At 45.2% G+C, this 23,800-nt stretch overlaps 1 protein-coding gene and 1 non-coding gene across 3 annotated transcripts in view; both read left to right on the top strand.

The window, feature by feature from the left end:
• LOC147422075 (uncharacterized) overlaps positions 1-11,779 on the top strand; it is a 72,607-nt gene extending 60,828 nt beyond the window's left edge. For both annotated transcript variants that reach the window (XM_086502754.1, XM_086502753.1), the window contains 3 exons: positions 1,987-2,051; positions 10,562-10,930; positions 11,109-11,779. In XM_086502754.1, the coding sequence (XP_086358880.1) occupies positions 1,987-2,051; positions 10,562-10,930; positions 11,109-11,303 (629 nt within the window). In that variant the 3' untranslated portion in view covers positions 11,304-11,779. The remainder of the gene's footprint in view (positions 1-1,986; positions 2,052-10,561; positions 10,931-11,108) is intronic.
• Positions 11,780-22,880: 11,101 nt separating this feature from the next.
• On the top strand, positions 22,881-22,961 carry TRNAL-AAG (transfer RNA leucine (anticodon AAG)). The gene has a single exon. It is a non-coding gene; the product is annotated as a tRNA-Leu (tRNA).
• Positions 22,962-23,800: the final 839 nt, after the last annotated feature.

Here is a 23,800-nt window from a genome sequence, read left to right as displayed (position 1 = left end):
GCTCCGCAGCAAGAAGACAGTGCCACATGACATTATTAGAGCCGAGCTCGCCACACCACCTATGGTTGTAGAGGCACTATTCCAGACAGTCTGCTTCCTCCAGAGGATGAGAGAGCTACCTCCTGACAGACTTACTCGTAGAGCATTTGAGGCAGCTATACAGCTATCAGAGAGTGGGCATGAGAGAGCATGGTACTCACAGGTCAGAGCATGGTTTGAGGGACACGGTCTTGACATGGAGAGCCTACCACCATTCCAATACGACCCCCACTCACCATATATTCACCTCTCTCGCAGTGAGAGGAACTTGGTATTGAGACAGGATCTGTGGCAGCTATACACTAGGAGAGTTTGGGAGTCACCTGGCTTGGGGACGAGGATGTCAGATTACAGAGACCAGTTTCTCACCATATTGTCTGGGGGGTTCATACAGAGACCACGCTATATGGACACATATATGCCACATAGCTCACGGGTGGCGATTGGTCAGCTGAGAGTGGCTTCACACAGGTTAGAGATTGAGATCGGGAGACACACTGGTGTTCCCAGGGAGGAGCGAGTCTGCAGAGCCTGCACAGAGGAGGTAGAGAGTGAGGAGCACTTTGTATGTAGATGCAGAGCATACACTGAGATCAGAGGCAGGTATGAGGCCTTATTCAGAGGACAGCCCACTCTCCAAGAGATCATGGACTCTCGAGATCAGAGACAGCTCGGCCGTTTCTTACTAGAGATACAGAGCCATCGGGACACACTACTACAGCCACACACAGCTACACAGACAGAGGGGAGACAGTCGCAGCTCACAGACTTCTTTCAGAGGATTGCCGCCCCTCCCTCACCAGACACTCAGAGGGGAGTGACACTTCCACAGGTGGAGGTGAACCGAGCTAGACGACGACCACGAGTCACAGGCTACAGGGGCGCGAGCTCCCACCACCGACAGATCGAGGAGATCCGAGCCCGGGAGCGCTGTGCCACTGAGGAGCGAGTAGCTCAGATGAGGGCCGACCCGACAGCTTTCATCCGGGTAGCCTTGGCACCAGCCCCGCCCATGTACCACATCTTACATCCCCCCATTAGTACAGGATGGAGCTAGATAGCTTGATGCATTCTCATGATTGTACTACCTTGAGCATATAGACATGCATATACCCCTAGAGAGATAGAGCTCCATCCCTCCTCAGATACTCCACTACCTACATTCAGTTCAGTTTTGTATCAGTTTTGTTTCATTTGTCTTTCCGATAGACGGATGACATACACACCATGTACATCTGTTTTGTCTCATAGGCCGATTTCGGCCTGACATAGACGTTAAAAATCTTTCTTTCTTTCTTTCTTTCTTTCTCTCTCTCTCTCTCTCTCAGCGCACAGACTTTGTATTAGATTCACCAATTTGTAACTTGTTGGTCTCATAGGTCATTTTGGCCCTTTTGCAGACGTTAATATATCATTTCATTTCATCTCTCTCTCTCTCTCTCTCTCTCTCTCTCTCTCTCTCTCTCTCTCTCTCTCTCTCTCTCTCTCTCTCTCCAGGTGTTTGAAGTGCTAAAGTCTATTCCAGTTCTGTCTTTTCAGTTGGCACATGGTGCCCCATTTGGTTACACATTGTCTTATCTCTTTCTCTTTCCCGTGAAGCTCATCATGCTGCCTTTGGCCCCTCCCCACTTTTACTGACACTCAGATATTGTTCCCAGGATTTATTTTCTGTGAGTCAAATCTACATTGTGGATCTTTGAAATCTAAAGCAGTTTGATGTAAAATAATGATGTTTGCGAGGCTCATCATGGTTCCTTTGCCCCTGCCCCTTTCTCCACTTCTGCTACACTTGCACATCGTTTTCACTCTGTTTTTCTGTGAATTTAAATCACATCCCGGATCTTAAGAATGTGAAGCGGTTATTTGTGTAGTGAAGATTTTGTATATATGTGATTTTGGCTGCCAGTGCATTCTGAGCAGTGGATGTTTCTCTGTTTCTTGGATCAGCGTACTACACGAAGTTTGCCAAATCTGGAGAAGAGAGATGCATCAAGTTATCTTTGTCACCACGGGTATATCAGCTGACATTTTTCTTTCGTTATACACGGTTTGAAGTGCCAAAGTTTAAACCGCATTTTCTTTAAGTTAACTTGTTAGGATGCACAACTTGACTTCATTTAGCTTTGATGATATCTGAGGAACACTTAATTAAAGGTAACAAAGTATAGCCAGTAAAAATATATTTTGTTTTGTTTTTTGCTTTTGATTTCTTTCAGCCTTTCATGTGATCTTTTTTTCTGTGCATCGTAGGATTGTTCTTAGTGCTGTTGACCTCAAGATTTTATTCAACTTTTTGACTTCTGTGATTAAGGAGGAGATTTTACGCACTTTTAGTATGAAGAAGGGGCTTAAGTTTAATATGTTGGACAGGTATCATTCCTGCTCCTAAGCAAAGGTTTCTTTTAATTCCCTCAATTTATAATTGTGTTAACTTTTGCGAGAGAACATATGAGGAGGTGTCTTGAATAGGCAGACATTGTGCACTTTTTGAATTTCAACTTGCTTAATATACATTTTTGAATCTAACAAGAGCGTCAAATTTCATAGTAAGAAAAGACATCTATGTCTCTCGAGAGAATTGTCCTCGAGTATGAGCGTGTACTTATGGGGGTCTGTTGTTGATTCACCGCCTTGTCAATGACTTTGCTGGTTACAGGCTCGACCAAAAGTGGAGTCGTACACAGTTCAACTTGAAGGATATCAAAGGAGGTACCATAGTTGTACATTTGTTTCATAGGTCGAGTTCATCCTCTAGAAGGCATTAAGATAATCTTCCAAACATATATCCCCCCCCGCCCCCCACCCCCGCCCTGCCCCTTTCCCTTGTTCGCCCCCTTTCTCCCCAAGGGCAAAGGATGATTCCATAAGGAGGAACCAAGTAACAAGGATTGTGTTATGTGTGATAACTGATGGTTGTTATGTCCGCTGTGCTGCAACACTAACATAGCCACATGGAATATCCATGGATCCTCCTTCGCATCTAGGTCACTGTGATACGTACCCTCTGTTACGGTAGACTTCACATGTTTTGCCTAGCTCAAACTGCAAGCTGTAGTGTCGGAAGTAGGACGTAACTTACAGTAGGTGGACATTAGTATAAAAGGTTAGGAGTAATGAGAAGTGGCGGATGATTTCTGGAGGATTTTTTGAGAAGAACATTACGTAAAGGTGGTCTGTGGAAGAGGGGAGTCTGGCTATGGAGTCGGGAAGCGAGTGTTGTACTGTACGGAGCTAAGCTTTTATAATAAAGGAGATCTGAGCACCCTCTAGCTTGAGCATCATTGTGTTTGTCTAGATCCCATCTTCTGTTTCAATTTCGATTTTCTACATTTGACGACCACGGTGCCAGGAAGCTTTTGCTTCTTGTGACCTAAACCTACAGTTTCCTGGGGAGAAGATCAAGATCAGCTACCTTGATGGATCTAGACTTTCAGTTTCTTGCTCAACAGTATCAATTCATTCATCAACCGGTTTGCTAATGCGCTCAATGCACATTGAAATTCCATGCAGCACCTCATTGTCCCCAAACCTTCAGGAATTGGCAACGGTTTTAACGTTACCATGGATCTCCTATCAAGGTCTCTTGGAAATCTTTACTCTGGTCTCCTTCTGGTGGCAGCGACAACTTGCCTTGTCAAAAACTGTTCAGTTTCGTTGTTCCTATTGTCAGAAGGTTGGCCACAAAGCGTCACAACTTCAAGATTGTCCATCTCTTGCACTTGAGCAAGTCAGTCAGTAATGCAAAATTTGTATGGTGATGAGCCAACATATGGTCCCAGCTTGGCTGCCAGAGTGTTGGAAGTATCCAGATGGATCCAGGCATTTCATGGCTGTCCTTTGCTGAAGGTAACCAGCTGGTTGCTGGTTGTTACCTTGGAGCTTGGCCATCTTGTGGGAGGAGTCTCTTCGCTGTAGCTGTGGAATACATAACTCCATTTCAGAGCGAGCATTCTGCTCTAGGCCATCCTGCCACCAAACACTGCCAACAAGATCTCCATGCAAAGACTAAAGCTTCAATTGAAGCTGCATTGGTCAGAAATCTGGTTGCGTCAGAGATCTGGTCAACGTCATCTGGTCGTCTCAGACATCTGCTTGTCGCGGGCAACCCAGCTGGGAAAGTTTGTCATCTGGGAAGCGACACGATCAGATCGTCTCAAGAGTCAGACATATGGTCATCGCAGACCAGCTGGGAACCGTCAGACTATAATGTTCGCCAATATTCAGACATCTGGTTGGCCGACATCTGGTTGACCACATAGCAGCAGATTTTCGCGGCACGGTCAAATCCAGCGAAGTTTACAGTTTCAGCCCGGAAATTGCAGATTTCAGCATCTGCGTTTTCAGCGCGTCGTCGTCGTACCGTCGTCATCGACATCGTCACCGACATAGAGTCAAAATTCAGCAGATACAAGATTTGCAGATTTCAGCCCTTAGCGTTTTCAGATTTCAGCCCGTCTCGTCGTCGTCGTCATTGTCGTACTAGTTCTACACCTACTATTGGGCACTGACGACGTTAGTGGGGATGTCGTGGTATTTAGTCAATACTATGCATGATGAAGCTGATGGATATATTGTCTTGTGGGTGACTACCATGGGTCTATACCTTGCACTTTCCTTTATAGGTGAATCTGGGCTTATCCTGGATTCATCTAGGTATATTTTTTAGTCGTATAGCGGACATGTAGACTTCACATTGTGAATTTTTCGTCCGAGTTACGATCAGTTGATATTGTGCTAATTCTTTCTATCTTTTGTGGTGCGTATGCCCTATCAACTTCCTCATTTTTGTGCTAATTTTTCCGATTTAAGGCTTCTTTGGTGCTAGGCTTCATTATGGCCGAGTCTATCCTTGATCTCCGAAGTCATGACAGAAAGTCAGTACGTTGAACTTTGTGTTGATGTATGCTCATGTGTGTGTGTGTGTGTGTGGTGTTGTGTTTGGGAGCATATGTTAGTACCTAGTTCTACACCCACTATTGGGCACTGACGACGTTAGTGTGGATGTCTGTGGTATTTAGTCAATACTATGCATGATGAAGCTGATGGTTATATTGTCTTGTGGGTGACTACCATGGGTCTATACCTTGCACTTTCCTTTATGGATGAATCTGGGCTTATCCTGGATTCATCTAGGTATATTTTTTAGTCGTATAGCGGACATACAGACTTCACATTGTGAAGTTTTCGTCCGAGTTACGACCAGTTGATATTGTGCTGATTCTTTCTATCTTTTGTGGTGCGTATGCCCTATCAACTTCCTCATTTTTGTGCTAATTTTTCCAATTTAATGCTTCTTTAGTGCTAGGCTTCATTATGGCTGAGTCTGCCCTTGATCTCCGGAGTCATGACAGAAAGTCAGTACGTTGAACTTTGTATTGGTGTATGCTCACGTGTGTGTGTTTGTGTGTGTGTGGTGTTGTGTTTGGGAGCATATGTTTGTAGCTAGTTCTACACCCACTATTGGGCACTGACAACGTTAGTGGGGATGTTGTGGTATTTAGTCAATACTATGTATGATCAAGCTGATGGTGATATTGTCTTGTGGGTGACTACCATGGGTCTATACCTTGCACTTTCCTTTACGGGTGAATCTGGGCTTATCCTGGATTCATCTAGGTATAAATCATAAGTAGACCGCTCTCACCATAGAGAGTGGGACCTTCGGAGGAGGGTTTACAACGTTTCTGGTGTCGTATTCTCTTCTCTCTCTATCTCTCAGTCTCATGCACTTCCATTTACAGTGTCCATTCACTTTGTTGGTGTCCATTGCACTCTCTCACTTAAGGAACGGAAGGCTCTCCCTTCTGTAAGTAAAAGGAACCCTTGAGCACAGTTCGGAGCACTCATCTTGAGCAAAGTTCAACATTCAGTCCGCTGCACCTTACATTGGTATCAGAGCTTTGGCAGTGTTCTGTATCACTCAAGGAAAGAACCACAAGAATTTCTTTTTTGCTTGTTGCGGTCGCACATAACCCAAGACCTCTTGGGCGTGTCGATTCCTAATCGTGTTTTTGAAGAGTGACAGGAAACCCAAGAAAGAAGAGCTTGTCCAGCCTCCCCTTGTGCCTCTTTTTACTCATTGAGAGCGGACCGTGCACTTAGCGGCCGGCCAATCGACGTGAGGTGGGAAAAAGAAACCTTGGTGTGAGGCAAGGCCGCCAAGGGGTGTGCCCGCGGAAAAGAGCAGAACTCGGGTGAAGAGAAGATCCTTCTCTAACACAGATTGCAAGCGAAAGAAGAACCTCAAGAACTCAAGAATCCCAAGAACCAAGACCCCCAAGAACCCAAGTTCCTCGTGAACTTAAGAACCAAAGACCACAAGAACCCACGACTTCAATGGATGGTCATCACTCGAAGCGGCATGGATACTTCGCTTAGAGGTGATGAGCATGAGAGAGGCAAAGAAGAATTCTCCCCACCAGGAGGTTTTTCCGACCCTCCCCCTTCCCCATCTACGTCACGGATTGCACTAACTCCTATGGAGGCTTTGGACCAGATGTTTATGGAAAGGAAGTTAGAACGTGAAGCAAGACAAGCAAAAAGAATGGCAGAACTTAATCGTGAATGCAAAGAAAGAAAAGCAGAAATGGATCGTAGACATGCAGAAAGAAAAGAAGAAAGAATGGCAGAACTTGATCGTGAATGCAAAGAAAGAAAAGCAGAAAGAAAGGCAGCCATAGAGCGTGAGCATGAGCAAGTGCGACACATGCAAGAGTTGTTGCGACTCTTTTCTCAAGTGCAAGCACAGATGCAAGAGATTCAGGAAAAGGAGACTCTCAGTCTCTTCTTCTCCCAAGCATGACACACATGATTTGCATGATAATGATAAGCATGATGATTTGAATGATAATGATAAGCATGATAATTTGGATGACAATGACAAGCATGATGATTTGCATGATCAAGATGTGATTTCTCACAAGCATGATGATTTGCATGAAGATAATGTGATTGTTCACAAGGATGATGTGTTAGTGGATACTTTCTCTAGTGAAGCTAACCTCATTGCAGATTCGATCAATCACGAAGAACCGATCTTGGCTCTCAAGTCAAGGTCCACAGAACCCCCACAGGCAGATTTGATCCCTCACGAAGAACCGATCTTAGCTCTCGAGCCTAGGTCCAAAGAACCATCACAGGAAGTACTATGTGTTCGAATGATTCGTCAGGACGCATTATTCGAGTGTTTCATTCGTGATTGTTTCGTGTATCTTAGTCAACCTCTTTATGTGATCCCTTTTCCTAGGCATGACATATTGTACGTTGAGCACGTTTCACTCATGAATGAGCATGGATGTATGCGGAGCTGAAAAGTATGTATTCAAGGAAGTCACATTCCATGTCTCTTCCTTGGCACGACACAGCCGTAGAAAGAGCACAAGAAAGATTGAGCATCAAGCATAGGCATTTCCATTGTGATTTGCTACAGTTGATTGATTTAGATCAGAAACACAAGATTCGATCTCATTGTGTGTGTGGTGAACAGGTTGGCACTCTGTCTATTTGTTCATCTACATTGCATGCACAGTTTTTTTGAAAGACGAGATTTTTTCCAGTCACTTTACATGGAATGGATGTTCATGTTTTTGTGTTGGAAGTGGTTTCAGGAATTTTCAGCCTCAGAGATTCTTGAAGAAGGTAGATGCATGACTATAGACGAAGTGGAAGCATTGAAGATGACTTTCTGTCGCTTTCAGCACGGCCCAAAAGAGCAAGCGTTGCAAACCTTTATGAAGTTCAAGTATCGCACGACCCACACATCAGAGTGGGCCGGCGAAGAGTCCTTTCCAGGATTCCGGATGTTGTTGGCGATCTCCCTCGACGCCATACAGTTCGGTACCAGTACCTCACTTTGAAAACGAGGGGATGTCACGTGACACATCCAACCCTATGTGTCCGTGGACAAGCTACAACATGACCAGGGTTCAGTTCAGTCAAGTCAGTCTAGAATAAGAAGTGATCTGGCACTTTTGTGAGTTTGTTCGCAGACCGTGCATGTCCAGACACTTAGATTAGATGCATATCCTTTGGTTGCACACAGCATGACCATCAGATTCCAGTCATAAGCATTTTTACAGCGTATATACCTATTTTCCCTATTTTTGACATCTTTCACTTATTATTTTTAAGTGACTTTTGTTGGAAAGTAGGTAGGGCAATTTTGCGAAGTTTGTATAAGTAGAAACCTAGTGCTAGCACTTTCTGGGAGAAGAGACAGCAGGAACTCAATTCAACAGGCACCTTCTCAGCAGGACCCCCAGCAGGCTAGCGTTTTCTCTCAACAGAAGGCCTAGCGTTTTTGCACCAGATCAGCTAGCGTTTTTGCAACTGCAGATTCCCGGCGACAGTAGACAGCAGATCAGCCCTAGCGTTAGCAGATTCCCACAGCAACACAACGGATTTCCTAGCGTTAGCAGATTTCCCCGCAAGGTCAGTTTTCAGCCCCAGCGTTTTTGGTTTGCAGCAGAACCTCAGCTTTTTTGCAGATCATCGCGACAGAATCAGCCATAGGACCAACGTTTTCAGTTTTCAGCCTTTAGCACTCGCAGAAGAACCCCCGAACCTCACAGATCTCACCTTCCTGCAGCAAATCCTCGCCGCACGGTCAGATCTAGCGAAGTTTACAGTTTCAGCCCGGAAAACGCAAATTTCAGCATCTGCGCTTTCAGCGCGTCGTCGTCGTACCTTCTTCATCGACATCGTCACCGATATAGAGTCAGAATTCAGCAGATACAAGATTTGCAGATTTCAGCCCTTAGCGTTTTCAGATTTCAGCCCGTCTCGTAATCGTCGGCAAGTCCAAGCATTGTAGAGATTTGTGCAATCATAAGTAGACCGCTCTCGCCATAGAGAGTGGGGCCTTCGGAGGAGGGTTTTACAAGGTTTCTGGTGTCGTATTCTCTTCTCTCTCTATCTCTCAGTCTCATGCACTTCCATTCACAGTGTCCATTCACTTTGTTGGTGTCCATTGCACTCTCTCACTAAAGGAACGGACCTTCCATAAGTAAAAGGAACCCTTGAGCATAGTTCGGAGCACTCATCTTGAGCAAAGTTCAACATTCATTCCGCTGCACCTTACAACTGTGAAAGTTAGCGATCTGGTCTGGTGGTCTTGGAAATGTGGTTGGCGAAGTGTTGGACATTCAGTCGGATAGCTGGGGATCAGTCATCAGACATCTACTCAACATCAGACATGTGGGAAGCCTCAGAGGGATCTGGTCGGTCATCTGGGCAGCATCAGAGAGAGATCTTCCAAAAATGTTGTTGAAGAGGAAAGCTCCAAGTTCTCCTGCTGGTCAGGACGACAAGAAAGGAAAGAAGCAAGTGGAAGGTCTTCCTTCGGATGATCAAACAGACTGGGCGGGAGCTTTGAGTCGTAAACAGATCATTGAACATGATCAAGGCTGCCATGGTTGATCTGCGAGGCTCAATGAGGGAGGAGATGTGTAATTGCATCCAAGAGTTTCCCACCTGGAATTTTCAATGTGTGGTGTACTCTCTCTTGATGAAAATGAGCAACAAGAAAGAGATCGAGGAGACCTTCTCTTTCAGATACAAGTTCCCAAAACCACCTGTTGAGAAACCAGTTTCTGCCAATATACTGGATCGTGCCAATGATTGACGTTCACTCGGATTCATTAAACAAGAAAAAAGGTGGCGTGTTGGAAGGAGGACTTAACTTACAATAAGTGGCTGGGAAGCAGGGAGTCTGGCTATGGAGTCGGGAAGCCAGCATTCTACTGTTACTAGTCTGTAAGGAGCTAAGGTTTCATAATATAGGAGATTTGAGCACATTCTAGCTTGAGTATCATTGTCTTTGTCTTTGACATGTTACTCTATTTTAACAACATGACTTTGGGCACATCTTCTCTGCTGAATAATGTAACTCTGTGGTAGGAGCTCCTCCATGGAAAGTACTACCTCTTCTCGAAAACCCAACTACATGCATATCTTCTGATTCTCAGGAAAGTTCTCTCTGGCTTTGAGGTGGCTCTGTGAGGACCATGACCTCTTCATCTCCTACATCAGGAAATTTGATGTGGTGTTGAAGAACATAACATCACTTTCTCCCTGTACATTATCAATTTACATGAGCATGACCACAGTGAATTTTTGCACTTTTTTATTGCCAGTATTAACTATGCCTCCTTTGTCTATGTCTCCATCAAAATCAACCTTTGGCCAAGCCTGTTGATGCCGTGCTTGTTTAAAACCAAATCAAACTAAGCTCCTAGACTCATCGAGGCATATCTACAATCTTCAGCAATCATAGTTATGGGAAAGGTGGAAATGGGAATAAAACGGAAACGGCAAAAAGTTGGGGTTTCGGGGAGTTTCCAGTAACTACAGGGAGTGAGGGGAGTGGAAACAAAAACGCAAATGGATGCGGGGAAATGAGGAAAAAATGGAATTTCAGATGACTGTGTCAGCAATTGAGCAATACTAAAGTTGGGCTTGGGAGGTTGGTATATATTGGTAATTAGAGAGTAGTTAACTTGACAAGATAGTTGTTTGCATGCAGAGGGTTCATGCAGGACGAGGGCAGGCGAGCAAGTGTCGTCCAAGAGCCTGCAACACAGTTGCTGAAGGTGTCAATAATGGTGGTCAAAGTGTTGAGTCAAAGGGAGCTACCTTATTTTTAAGGGGTTTACAAATTGATGGTTATCTGTGGGCCCAGTTCACCACCAAACTGATGCATCATGCTGCAGATGCTGTTTGGTTTTTTGGAAAGTGGTTTGCCGCTCCAGCCCTAATTCTACTGGCTTTAAGAGACGTGGTTGTTGCCGTCGCAACAGGAAACGAGCTCTGTATACCTGTTGGGTTGCTTGTGGGCACTCTATTTACTGGCATCTTGAAAGAAACTTTCTCAACACTCGGGATTGATTTTCAGGTCTCTCTCTAAGGTCTCTTGGGATAGTTTCCTACGACGTTAAAATACTCTTCTTCTTCCTCTCTCTCTCTCTCTCTCTCTCTCTCTCTCTCTCTCTCTCTCACACACACACACACACACACACAAGCAATAAAATATGGTTGGTTCTTATGGTTTGACATGTGGTTTTTTGTAACAGCATAATGTACTGCCATGGCATCTCTTGGAGCTGGAGCTTTTCTTTGTGATCTTGAGAATTGGGGCATCAAGAATTGCTCCATTTTGGTTCCGAGTGTTTCTATGCCATTTTATTATAGGTGGCTTATGGCAAACACTCAGATTTTGTTTAGATTGGAAGGCAAAAAAGGAGCAGGTTAACAGCGGATCTGTGTAAAGCAAACGACGAGTACAAAAAGAGTTGAGCGAAAGCGTACACGGCATATATGGGGGCACTTTACGACGAGCATTTTGCTTGTGAAGGTCAGTTTTTGAAGTCTGTGTTTTTTTTTGAAGTGCTTGTAAGACCCCATCCCAGCTTGTTGAAAGAAGGCCAGAGCATTTGAAGTGCTTGTAAGACCCCATCCCAGCTTGTTGAAAGAAGACCAGAGCATTTTGAAGTGCTTGCAAGACCCCATTCCAGCTTCAGTCGTGGAAGTCCGGCATATCTGCCATGAGTTGAAGAAAGAATGCACAATTTAACTGGTAGTGGGTTGATGAAAATAAGAGGTAGAATCTGGCCTCACTAGGCTAAATTTTGTAGACAGAATCAGCAAGAACCACAGGTTGTGGATTCCGGATGTTTAATTTCTAGAAAACGTCAACATTGTTTTTTTGAATGTGCACAATGCTTGACTTCACAATTTTCAAGTGTGCCAATTGTTCACTAGACCATGTCTCAATGTTGGTGTGTAAAGGAAGTCACAATTGTTTCTAATTGATACCTTCTTTCTAATGATTTGTACAAGTTCTGAGTTGTTTACGACCAACGTTCGTATAGTGGACCTTGGAATATATTCTTCAAGGGCGTCATTGTAACGTCGTTGTATAGGGGCATGTGATGATAGACTTTGTGACAAGAGTTGTTCATTAAGTCTTTTTCCCAAAGTATTTTGCAATACAGAGTATTCGTATTCGTGAGCGGTGATTGGATTTGATGCCCGTCTGCCCTTCTAGCATTTTTCCCATCATATGAAGGTCAAAGTTTTCATGAGTCTGTGGCTTGTTTAAAAACTGCCCTTCCTAGGAAACGAATTGAAATAGGATAACGGTTAATGGGAGGGAGGTACATTAAACCGTTCATCTTATTTAGAAAACACAGACATGTTATATGAGTGAAAGTGAGAAAGTGGTATGTAAAGTAAAGAGTCTATTCTAGCCTCTTATGTGTTTCCTAAACTAAGGCTTGGAAATAGAAATTCTACTTGGATTGTGCACTGGACACGTTGGCTTACACCAACCATGTCACTACATTAAATTTTTTTGAGATATTTTGTCATTAGAATGGCAAGATGAAAATATGCTCTTCCATAGGGAAGGATACTACCAAGTCCCTATCTTTTGAAAGAATGGGGAACCCTTGAAATGCTAACACTAAGACTATTGAATCATCAGTCATTTTCTAATTCGAGCTCATTGCTTGTCTGTTTAAGGTGAAGTGGTCATCCATTGTGGCTTGTTCTTTTGTTAAATGTAACCTTACAAGTTTCACACTTCATTTGCAAGTCTTACATTTGCCATCACTTGGAATGAATGCTCTCGTCTATACTTCCATTTCTTTTATACTTCATTTGGTTTTGTTCTTGTTTTCTTTATTTGTATCATATTGCAATTATTAGATTTTATGTGCGATAGTCTGCGTGTGAAATGGTATTGTTTACATATCATCTTTATTCTTATTTTGTTAATGAGTTTTGATTCTTTGCATATTGGCTCCTTGAGTTGAGAATATTCAATCATTTCATGCTACAATAGCGGAAGTACAAACTCTTTATTTTGAATGTGGTTCAATTGTCACATAGAAGGTGTGCTTGGCAAAGAGCAGTATTGTCTCTTTATAACAAAACCATTGTGCATGATTGTTAATTTTCATATTTCCTTTTTCAATATTTTAAGCTATTTTTAAATTGTGAATGTTCATTGCTAATGATGAACTTTAGGTCTTTGTAGGGTGCTCAATTTTTATTTTTTATTTGGCATTGAGAGATGTTTAGCCATCTGCTTATGAGATCTAGATCTAAAGTATTGTTGCATTAGCTTAGATTTAATGAAATGCCATTATATTAGGAGTAAAGAAAATATCTTGTTGCAAAGTTTTACAGAGAAGCTCATTTTGGATTCTTGCACTTTGAAAAGTTGATATTTGGTATGAACAAGGAAATCTTGGATTTTTCCTTTAATTTCGGTCCCATAGGTCATATTTGACGTTCGAGGATGACAATGAAATCTATCTATCTCAAGAAGACATTTCCATATTCATTTTATAAAACTTTTGATTGAAGTAAACTTAGTCCGACCTCGTGCTGCCCTCTGCCCCTCGCGCTACCCCTGCTGCTGCCCACTGCCAGTTGCCCAGCTCCCCCTGCCGCGCCCCCCCCCCCCCCCCCCCCCTCCCGCCCCCCGCGCTGCCCCTGTTGCTGCCCGTTGCCCAGCCAGCCCGAAGCCGTTCCCGCAGTGAACCACGCCAGCCCGTCCCCTCCCACTGTCCCCCCCCCTCGCCTGCTTTTTACCGTTAGCCTTCTCCCTCTCCATTCTTGCTTGATGGGCGTCGCCAGCACCATTGACGTGCTCGGTCCAGCAGGTCTTCCCCCCCTTTTTCGTCGACGATCCTCCGCCTTTTCTTTACCAGTAGTAGCAGACACAGATGGCGGCTCATGCTCCACCGTAGAGGGACTCCAATGAAGCCCCCTCGCCCGACCCCGCTGAGCCCACCATTCGACTTGCTCTCGCCGACAGAGCAAGCAAGCCTAGCCGCTGAGGTAGAGCGATTGCAGGCGACTTCGGTCATCTGCAAAATTCTCGGCACCCGACTTCGGTCATCTGCAAAATTCTCGGCACCCGACTTAGCTCCTCTTCTCCTCCACTCCCCCCAGCTCCTTCTCCCCCCCTCCTGCTCCAATTCCACAGTCGACTCAGGAGACTGGTCCCTCGCCAGCGGTTAGGAGATCTCTTGGCAGCGCCTTTGCCACGAGTCGCCTAGCGAGAGAGGGTCAGCCCTTCTTACTGCCCCCCTCTGCAGATTCAGACATCGTCCCTTGCAGCTATCCCTCGTGGTCTGACGAGCATTGACCTCCGACGCCGCTGGGACTTCTTCGACTACGGGTTCACTCGCTTTCTCGGCGATTCCGCAGCAAACCACGAGGCAGCCTGCTTCAGGGTCCATGCTTTGTTCCTCGCCGCTAGGGGGACAGAGGCCTTGGACTCAGCAGTTGGTTTCTCCTTCCCCCTCTGTGGTAGGGCCGAGACAGAGTGGTCCCTCGACTTAGTGTTGGGATGGTTGCATACGCAGGTTCTCGAGTTCTCTCATCACATGGGAGAACTTGGAGTTACAGATTTGCTGCAGACTTTGTGGCCACTGGCCAAGTTTGCGGGGACACCCCGAGACTCAGCAGGATGTAGACACATTGTGGTGTACTTCTTTGCTGATACGCAGTGTTTGCCTTGCTATGTATACATTCATGAGGACTCCTGGACAGAGGAGGTTGCTTTATGCACGGCTCGCTCTGCTTGGGCTTGGGCTAGGCACTCACTGCAGTCTCGCCTATCTAGAGGACGCTCGGATGCGGATTACTCCCCATCCAAGCCAGCCTCGAAGATAGCCCGTCTTGCTGTTGCGGCAGCATCTGTTCTCTCTCGCTCCCCATGAGGATCGTCTCGTGGAACGTGCAGGGACTAGGTGGGCCCCAGTTTTAGCGACAGCGGCGCCGATTGCGTCAGGATCTTCAGCGTTGCCTTGTGGGAGGAGAGATTGATCTCTTTATGCTTCAGGAGCACCATCTGTGTGAGAGCCGCATTCGGCGATGTGGTCAGATTTTGCGTGGATGATATGATACCTTTTGGTAGCTGCTCTTGGACCTGGAGGCATCCAAGGTAAGGTATGTATGACTATTGCGGATTCATTGCAGCAGGCCATTGTGGGCAGAGGGATTATTGTGCCAGGCAGGGCTCAGTGGATTACTATGCAGGTTCAGGGTGGCCTTGTGGGCTTCCTGAACATCTATGCACCCAATGTGGCGAGTGCTCGTGCAGATTTTTGGTCACAGATTGTTGAGTCTTTGCCGCAGGCTGACCATTGGTGTGTAGGAGGGGAGTTCAACATGTTGGAGGACCCTTCTGACAGGATTGGAGGCAGCCATGCTACTGTGCATGGAGTCGAGTTAGCAGCTTGGGAGAGCTTGTGTATGACTTTGAGGGTCTCGGATACATGGCAGCACTCTGGCTTTGTGAGGCCTCCAGCCAGTCTTGCCTTCTCTAGATCGGACCGCAGAGTGGGAGGAGTGAATCTATCGCGGATAGATCTCTTCTACACTAGTGACCACTTCAGTGACTTAGGGGGATCAGTGGGCATTCTGGCAGGGACATCCTTCTCGGACCATGCACCAGTGATCCTCACAGTGGCAGACAGGCAGAGGAGTGGGAGCACGATGCTTCGCATCCCAGAGCGGGTCTTGTTGGACTCAGCACTCAGAGAGAGGGTAGAGGCTCTCTGGACAGAGGGCATGGACAGCCAGGTTGTACCTGCAGACAAAGTGGCCTTAGGCCTAGCTCAGCTTAGCCACTTTTTTCTCCAGGAGTCTCTGGCTCGCCAGGCTATAGTGAGAGAGGAGCAGCAGCGTCTCAAACGAGGCATTGCTCTACTACAGAGGATGCAAGAGCAGCATCCAGACAGTCCATGGTTGGAGGAGCAGCTACAGCAGGCTCGACAGGAGCTTGCTAGCACAGAGGAGAGGCGTCATGAGTTTGCCTTTCATCGACAGGCATCTCAGTGGACTCAGGTGGGTGACAGAGTGACAGGTGCTTTTTTTGAGATTGTGGGACCTCGGCACTCGCATGCCAAGGTCAATCAGTTGAGGAGACCCGATGGGTCAGTTGTTTGTGAGCCCGAGGATATGCGTGCAGTTGCTACTGACTTTTACCGTGAGTTACTGTCGGCGGCTAAGCCCCAGTCAGAGCGGCAGGATGCATGCAAGGAGCGGTTTGGGCACAAATGCCTTGTCTTGTGACTGAGGAGATGCGCCAGAGGTTCGAGATGCCACTTCAGCTTGAGGAGCTGCACACGGCTCTTAGGGCCCTCCCTCGTGGTAGCTGTCCAGGTGAGGATAGGCTGACTCCCAGCTTTTTCTTGGAGTACTGGGACCTGCTTGGCCCAGATCTGTGTAGTGCCTTTCAGTACATTTTGCACACAGGAGTGATGCCTGATAGCATGAGTGAGGGCCTGATTTACCTCATTCCAAAGGAGGGTGGCTCCTTGGATGAGATTCGACAATGGCGCCCCATCATCATCCTCAACTCAGCCTACAAAATTCTTGCCAAGGCTCTGAGTTTGAGGATTCGGCCACTTTTGGAGAGCCTTATACATGGGACTCAAACAGGTTTTGTCAAGGAACGCAGTATCCTTGACAACATCTTTACTTTTTGGGAGGCTTCTGCCCTAGCACGGCTCCGTGGTGAGGACCTAGTGATTCTTCTTCTAGATTTTGAGAAGGCATACGACAGAGTTGACTGGGACTTTCTAGAGGGCACTCTACGCAGGATGGGCTTCTGAGATGCTTGGATCAGAGGGGTGGCAGCTTTGTACAGACAGGCTCACAGTCAGGTGCTTTTGGCAGGAGGTAAGAGGTGAGCGCTTCATGCTCACACGCTCGGTCAGACAGGGTTGTCCTCTTGCCCCCTTTCTCTTTCTGTTCTATGCGGAGGCAATGAGCAGATTTTTGGTGTCACATCAGGTTGGTCTGAGGGGCTTAGCACTCCCTATTCGGGGAGATGAGCTACTGGACGCCGAGTTTGCCGATGACTGAGCCTTGTACTTAGAGGGCTAGGAGGCCAATCTGCACAGATGTGAGGAGGCTTTGGAGACCTTCTGTTGTGCATCGGGCGCACTGATCAATTGGAGAAAGACAGTGGCTTTCTCGGTTGGCAGTGCTCCTGTGCCAGATTGGATGCTAGGAGAGGGTTTCAGGTGGGTTCCCCCAGGGACTGCAGTTCGGTACTTGGGTTGTCAGGTTGGTTTGGACTTGTCCCCCGAGCAGCAAATTGCTCCTCTTCTCCTGTCCATCAGGAGAAAGCTGCTACATTGGAGCTCAGCACGACTTTCGCTGGCAGGTAGAGTAGTAGTTGCCAACCAGGTGTTGTTGGCAACTATGTGGTACATCACTTCTTGCTGGATCTTCTGGAGTTCTTGTATCAGCCAAGTAGAGAGGCTGATCAGGAACTTCCTTTGGTCAGGTCGTGACACTCAGATTGCCCGAGCCAAGGTGGCTTGGTCGGTCATCACACTTCCTTGTTCTCAGGGAGGGCTTGGGATCATTGATCTAGCACAGCAGAGCAGAGCCCTTCTTGGGAAGTTCGTAGTCAGAGGACTTCTTCGAGGAGAGGAGCCCTGGAAGGAGTTCTTGCTGGCAGAGGCTTCGTGCCAGGGTGCCTCAGTCAGGAGGCCCCTGGCAACCTTCGACCAGATGGATCTTTACAGAGTTGCGTCGAGTTGGTTTGAGCAGGAGACTGGAGGACCGCTTCGCAGTGAGTTTGCTTCGATCTTGGGAGCTCTTACGGCGTGGCCTAGAGCAGAGACAGCCGACGTGCACGGAGGAGCGCCTACGGCAGCCCCTCGTCTGGAACCCCATGGTTAGCACTCAGAGAGGCCACTTGGTTGGTAGTCGGCCTCATGTTTCTTGGGGTCCCATGGCAGCAGGTCCAACGCGCTCTCTAGGTGACTGGCTAGAGTTCACAGGTTTGTTAGAGGAGGTGCAGGGTTTCCAGCTACAGGGCATGAGAGGGGTACAGAGCATGTGTCAGGACATCTCAGAGTCAGTTCCAACTGAGTGGCTCACGCCTCTCGAGCCAGTAGCACCCCGGTGGATGGGAGCCTTCACACGACTAGAGGTTCTCATTTCAGTCTGTCTCAGCCCTGTTCTTCGAGCTTCAGGGTGGGGGACAACTACAGCGAGTTGCAGTAGAGGCCACGCAGGTAGCAGAGTGCTGTTTTCAGAGGATCCGAGTAGTGGGCATCTGTGGCCGGACCTACGTCATAGACCCTGCCCAAGCAGTTCTCGAGTCAGGACACTGGAGGCTATGGGCTTGGGAGTGTTGTCCGTTGGCTCGAGTACAGTGGGATCGTGGTGAGTGGCTATGGAGGGACTCGTTCTCTTTTACAGACCACCTAGGAGTCCCGTTCTTTCAGTACACTGTTCGACTGGGACGTCATATACTAGCAGCACACAGAGAGTCCTCCCCGGTGCAGCACGTCATTGGCAGGAAGAGGGTCTCACAGTTGAGTTCTTGGCAGACTTTTGGGAGAGGTTGTGGGACTCCAGACAGCCGAGGCGAGTCACCTTGTTTCAGTGGGGCTGGTCGCACATAGAGCCACAACAGTAGGGAGCTGGCTAGTGCATAGTGGTCTCTCGGCCACATGTGCAGCTTGTGACCATTTGGTGGAGAGTCAGCGTCACTGTCTTTGGGATTGTCCCTCGGCCCACCAGGTGTGGCTACGAGTTCTTCGGCTGATGCCTTCTCTCTCCACGGCTTGACAGTACAGTTGGGGGGCAGCGGCTTGGTCCACCCTCACGGGCCCGGCACTTCAGTTTGAGCTATCTTCCACCAGCAGGATGATAGTGATGCAGGGGGGGGGGGGGGGCGACCTACACTTCAGCCTGCTACTACAGAGCTTACTCCACAGGAGTGGTGCAGTGAGAGAGAGGAGTGTTGGGAGCTCATCAGTGGCCTGACACTTTGGTTTACTGGCGGGCCCGATGTTTCCGCATCTTTGAGGCTCGCAGTGTGCCACCAGCAGAGATTGTTCGTGACTTTTGGCTAGAGCTGATCCATTCTCTCAGAGGACAGCTTGAGGGACTACAGGGTAGCTCCGACCGCATGCGGGAGCGCCGCGAGGCTTTCCTTCGACTCTGGCGCCCTGGGCCTTTCTACACCATAGTCCAGGGGGTGCTCAGATGGCACTACTGTCCACCTGTGTGGCTCTTCCCTCCTCCCATCTCTTGATTTAGCCTCATTGTATATATTCTGTTTTTTCATTGGGAGAGTCTCCCCATCATGCTTGTTGTAGCCCTCTCTTGCAGAGGTGGTTGTAGCCCTATGGGTAGTTTTCATTAACAAATAGAAGGATCTTTTTCTCAGAAAAAAAAAAAGTAAACTTAGTCCAAGATTGCGCCAAGTTCATTGGCAAAATATGGTTGAGACCTAATAATATTTTGGTAGAATTGTCAAGATCAAATACCCACAAATGGTAAAGAACTAACAATGGTCATTAATTTGGCTTAAAGGTAAATGTTTGTCTTAGTATGAGTGTAAAAGCAAAGATAACACAACTTTTGTTCATTCTATATATGTATTTTTGAAGTTGTCAAAATGTTGTTTCCATGAATGCTTTCATGTATGATTTGGTTTTCATATCCACACCAAAATGGAAAAGTTAAGCATTTCTCTTTATAATCCTTTTTAAATCTTTTTAGGTGGATGAAATGCATTGTTTATAATGTAAAAGTAAATCCTACCAAAACACCCTTGAAAATTGTGGAAATTCCCAAAATACCCCTCAAATTCTAGAAATTTTCAAAATACCTTTATATCAATTTTGGATGGACTGCCATATTCTTGCATAGTTTATTTAATTTGACAATAGATATCTATCTTTAAGTGTCTTAGACAAAACTTTTTTACCCATGAGCTCACAAAATAGAGGCATTTTCACCTACAAGTGATGGATGACTCATTTCATCTAGAGAGCCCACAACACCAACACCTTCTATTGAGGGAGAATAAATCTTTTTATGAAGAGATGCATAAAAATTGGAAATGATTAGTCTACCAACAAGGGATATTTTCAAAATTTTGAAAGAAAATTAAGGGCATTTTTGGAATTGTTAGCAAATTTTTTTTTAAGTTTGAGGAGTAAGATGAGAGTTTTCACAAATTTCGAGGGTGTTTGGGTTTTTTGAAAAAAAATAAAACTACAAAGATATATTCAAAATACCGTTGGAACCCAAGTCGTCAAGTTGACTAGCAAATATCAAACTATTCGCTAACTTGAGGACATGTTTGGCATTCTTGATTATGAATTTCCTGCCATTATGTGGAACTAGCTTGATGTCTCTAACACAATGTATCTCAAGCTCATAGGCATCACCGAACGAGTATGTGCATATGTAGAAAACCATTCTCTATGAGGTGTTACATGGAAACTCGCTTCGGAATCTATAACTCAATCCTCATAAAAGCTAGCATCTTTTAATACATGAGCATCTAGCCTAAGATTTGATGTAAGGACTAGAACATGAAGAATTTTGGACATCGCAGTCTTCAGAGGCTCTAGTACATTGAGCTCCTCAATCTTAGCTTTGTCCTTTCCATCATTGTCAGATATCTTGTTGTCTTCAGACTATTTCTTGGCTCTTTGATATGTACAACAGTTTTTCTTTAAATGCCCTTTTCTTTTGCAATGATAGCACTCAACTTTGCACAAAGTACCTCTAGATTTATTACAAGAGTTCATGTGATCCTTGTTCGGTGTGCGACCTCTCTATCCTTTGCCCCTGGCAAATATACACATCACCTTGCTTGGCACAAAACAAGAAGATGGAAAGGGAAAAGGTGTGTGCGCACGCCCAGGAAAGGAAGGGGGGGGGGGGGGGGGGGGGGGGGGGGGGGGGGGGGGGGGGTTTGTTTGGAGAGAGTTCATAGTGATGCAATTGTATAACGGTTATAAAATAAACCAAAAAAACCATTGTACATATTTGGCCAAAATTTTTCAAAATGTCCTTCAATTTCTCTAAATTTTCCAAAGTACTCATAATTACCTCGTAAATATTTCTAAACTGATTTCTTTTGCAATGCTTCATAGGAATATAGGTTCGCGATCAATAGAAGATGGCAAAAGTAAGATTTTAAATGGTATCGTGGGCTCTTAGATGAAGTAGTTCATCGTTTTTGAACAAGGATGCTTGTAATTGTGAGCTCATTTGTTAACAGTTATGTCTAAGACACTTAAAGATATATGTGCATTGTCATAAAGATTAGACTATGCAAAAATTGGGGCAAATCCTAGGAGGGTACATTGGGAATGTTTGATATTTGAGGTGTATTTTAGAATCTCCACAAATTTCAGGGGTATTTTGGCAATTTCAACACCTCTAGTTTCAGGCAATGTTGATGTTTCTCTCCTCGCACTCAATAGACAAAATGTGAGATAGGAATCTAAAGCCTTATGCAAAAATTTAGAGCCCCAATAAGTGATCACACCCCTCGGATTGGAAAGGACAGCTACATACAAGTATTGAAATGGCATCCTTTTCTATTAAATGCAACACTTCAGCTAAACTATCCCACCACTCATGCCTTCGTGCTCTATTATTCGCGCACAAATGAACTTAAAGTTTGTCCTACTTTTGGGGCCCATCCGCGTATTAGGGCTTTTACCCTAACTAGCACAAAGTTGTATAAAACTATCTTTTAAATCCATCCTTCCCGTAAGATTTATCCACATGCAAGGTTGAAATAGGAGATGAGATCATCATAGGCTTTTGCATAGAGGAGGCCTATTTGATTAAATTTTCTGTTTTGATTGGGGCTATCCTCAAGAAAGGAGTTTGAAGATTTTCCATGTAGTTTCTTGTCAGTCTGTAAGTGTACTAGGTCTAAGGGAGTTGGCTAAACGGGCAATTCATGGATTGAATAGAAAAAGGGTGTATTTTATTCTTGGAAAATTTAACAGTAAGGGAATCTACTTCAATACACGTGATATCCAAGCTTTACATAAAGTGAGCACCCCAAAGATTAGATCCTTGTTTATGTTGCCAAGTCTTGATCTTCAAGTGCATGGGAAATTTCTCATTGAGTCCTTGCTATAAATTTGTATAGGTTGATTTTCGTGAGTATGTATGGTTGCCTTTACATACTAGCTAAAAGGAAAGCTCAAAAGTTATTACAACTTTTGTTAGCTAGTTTACACAACAAGTGTCTTGACATTTTTCCAATGTGAGCAAGGAGCTCTTTTCTCATGAATTTTTACTATAGGGGTCAACATCCCAAGCTATTGCTCGGGAGGGAACGTATGCCTAGCTAGGTGCGGTTGGGAGCAAGGGAGTGTCGGCCCAATTGGGGACCCATCTAGGCATACGCTCCCTCCCTTGGAATAGATCATGATGTTGTCGTAGTTTGCAATGCAAGAATTATAATGAGAAATTTGTCTAAAACATTTTGTGGTATGCGCAAAAGCAATGATGCTTGCTAGTATATCAATGGAATGGACGTAATTTTATGCATTCAATGTTCCCATGAACGTTCAGATGTAGTATTTTCCTTTAGGTTTTGCAAGAGGCATACAACTCACTTCCTTCCATGCACCTTGCATGGCAACCCTTTGTTTTCCCTATATCACCTTGGTGATCCAAACATAATGTCCACTTAGTTTTACCATTTGTAATACATCCAAAGCATGAGGCAAACATTTGTTTTAGTAATGCATGTGGTTTGATCATGCATAAATAGTACCATTGGTACCTGTGCCTAGGCTTGTAAGTAATCAGGGGAAGCCTTTTCTCACTATTTAATTTTCCTATGATCGCCCTTGGCTATAAGCAATCTGGATTTTTTTAATGTAACCATTGATGAATGGTTGATTGCTCGCTATGTCACTGTGTGTGTGTACGCTCAAGCTGGAATGTGAACACGGGGCCTCTCTTTCTCTCTTCTGAACCACGCTTTTAGAGTTTTCTTTCATTTTATAAAATTTACGATAACCAGCAAGGACGAGATGGCCGAGTTGGTCTAAGGCGCCAGATTAAGGTTCTGGTCCGAAAGGGCGTGGGTTCAAATCCCACTCTCGTCATGGAAGTGCCCTGTTAAGCTGGGGCACCTTCTTCCAATTTTGTCATCCAACCGCTTGAAATGGATAATTATTTATGGTAAAGCCAGATTTTCATGCTTTAAAGAGTCACCACACCTTCTGGGTATTTTGAATGACTTAAATGTATATATATATAAGAAACATGTGCTGCATTAAAAAGAAGGGAGTGCTGACTGACAAAATAGTTTCTCTGTTGAGCATGTAAAGCATGAGAAGAGAGAAAAATTCTCACAACGAAGCATGTACATTAAATGTTCATATAGGCACAAGGTGGGCAAAACACAACTTTTTGATTGAAATTCGAATTATGCCTAAAAGACCCCATTGCGTATCGAACCTTGGCCTTTTACACGTACACCTTAACCACTAGGTTACGATCCAATCGGCAAAACATAGATACGAGTGGCCATGAATTATAACTTGCCAGCTTCATGTAGTGGCGTTCGTCTTTAGCAATTTTGCATAAGGTTATTGACATGTGCATAGCATATCTATATCTCATAATCACCTCCAAGACTCCAATGTAACTCTAAAAGGCTCTCGACTTTCCAACGTCAAGAGAGTTATCATTTTCTAAAGTATTACCCTTCACTTTTGCACTTTAGATGTTGTGGAAGGTTTTTCTTTTTTCCGAAATGCTCAAGACCTACTTGATAAAGACTCTGACACAACTTTAATAACCATTTGATGCACCCTTATATATGAAGGACAGGAACCTCCTTGGTTGAGCACTCATTGAGCAATTTCACATAAGGAGGTGAAAATGCTTTGGACTCTTTTAGGACAATGTGATTTGATAATAATGGGCTTGGTGTTAGCAT

Source organism: Adiantum capillus-veneris, chromosome 27 (assembly GCF_014529385.1).
Source record: "Adiantum capillus-veneris isolate H3 chromosome 27, ASM1452938v2, whole genome shotgun sequence".
Taxonomy (NCBI): domain Eukaryota; kingdom Viridiplantae; phylum Streptophyta; class Polypodiopsida; order Polypodiales; family Pteridaceae; genus Adiantum; species Adiantum capillus-veneris.
The sequence above is the reverse complement of the archived record's forward strand: the minus strand, read 5'-3'. Positions and strand labels throughout refer to the sequence as shown.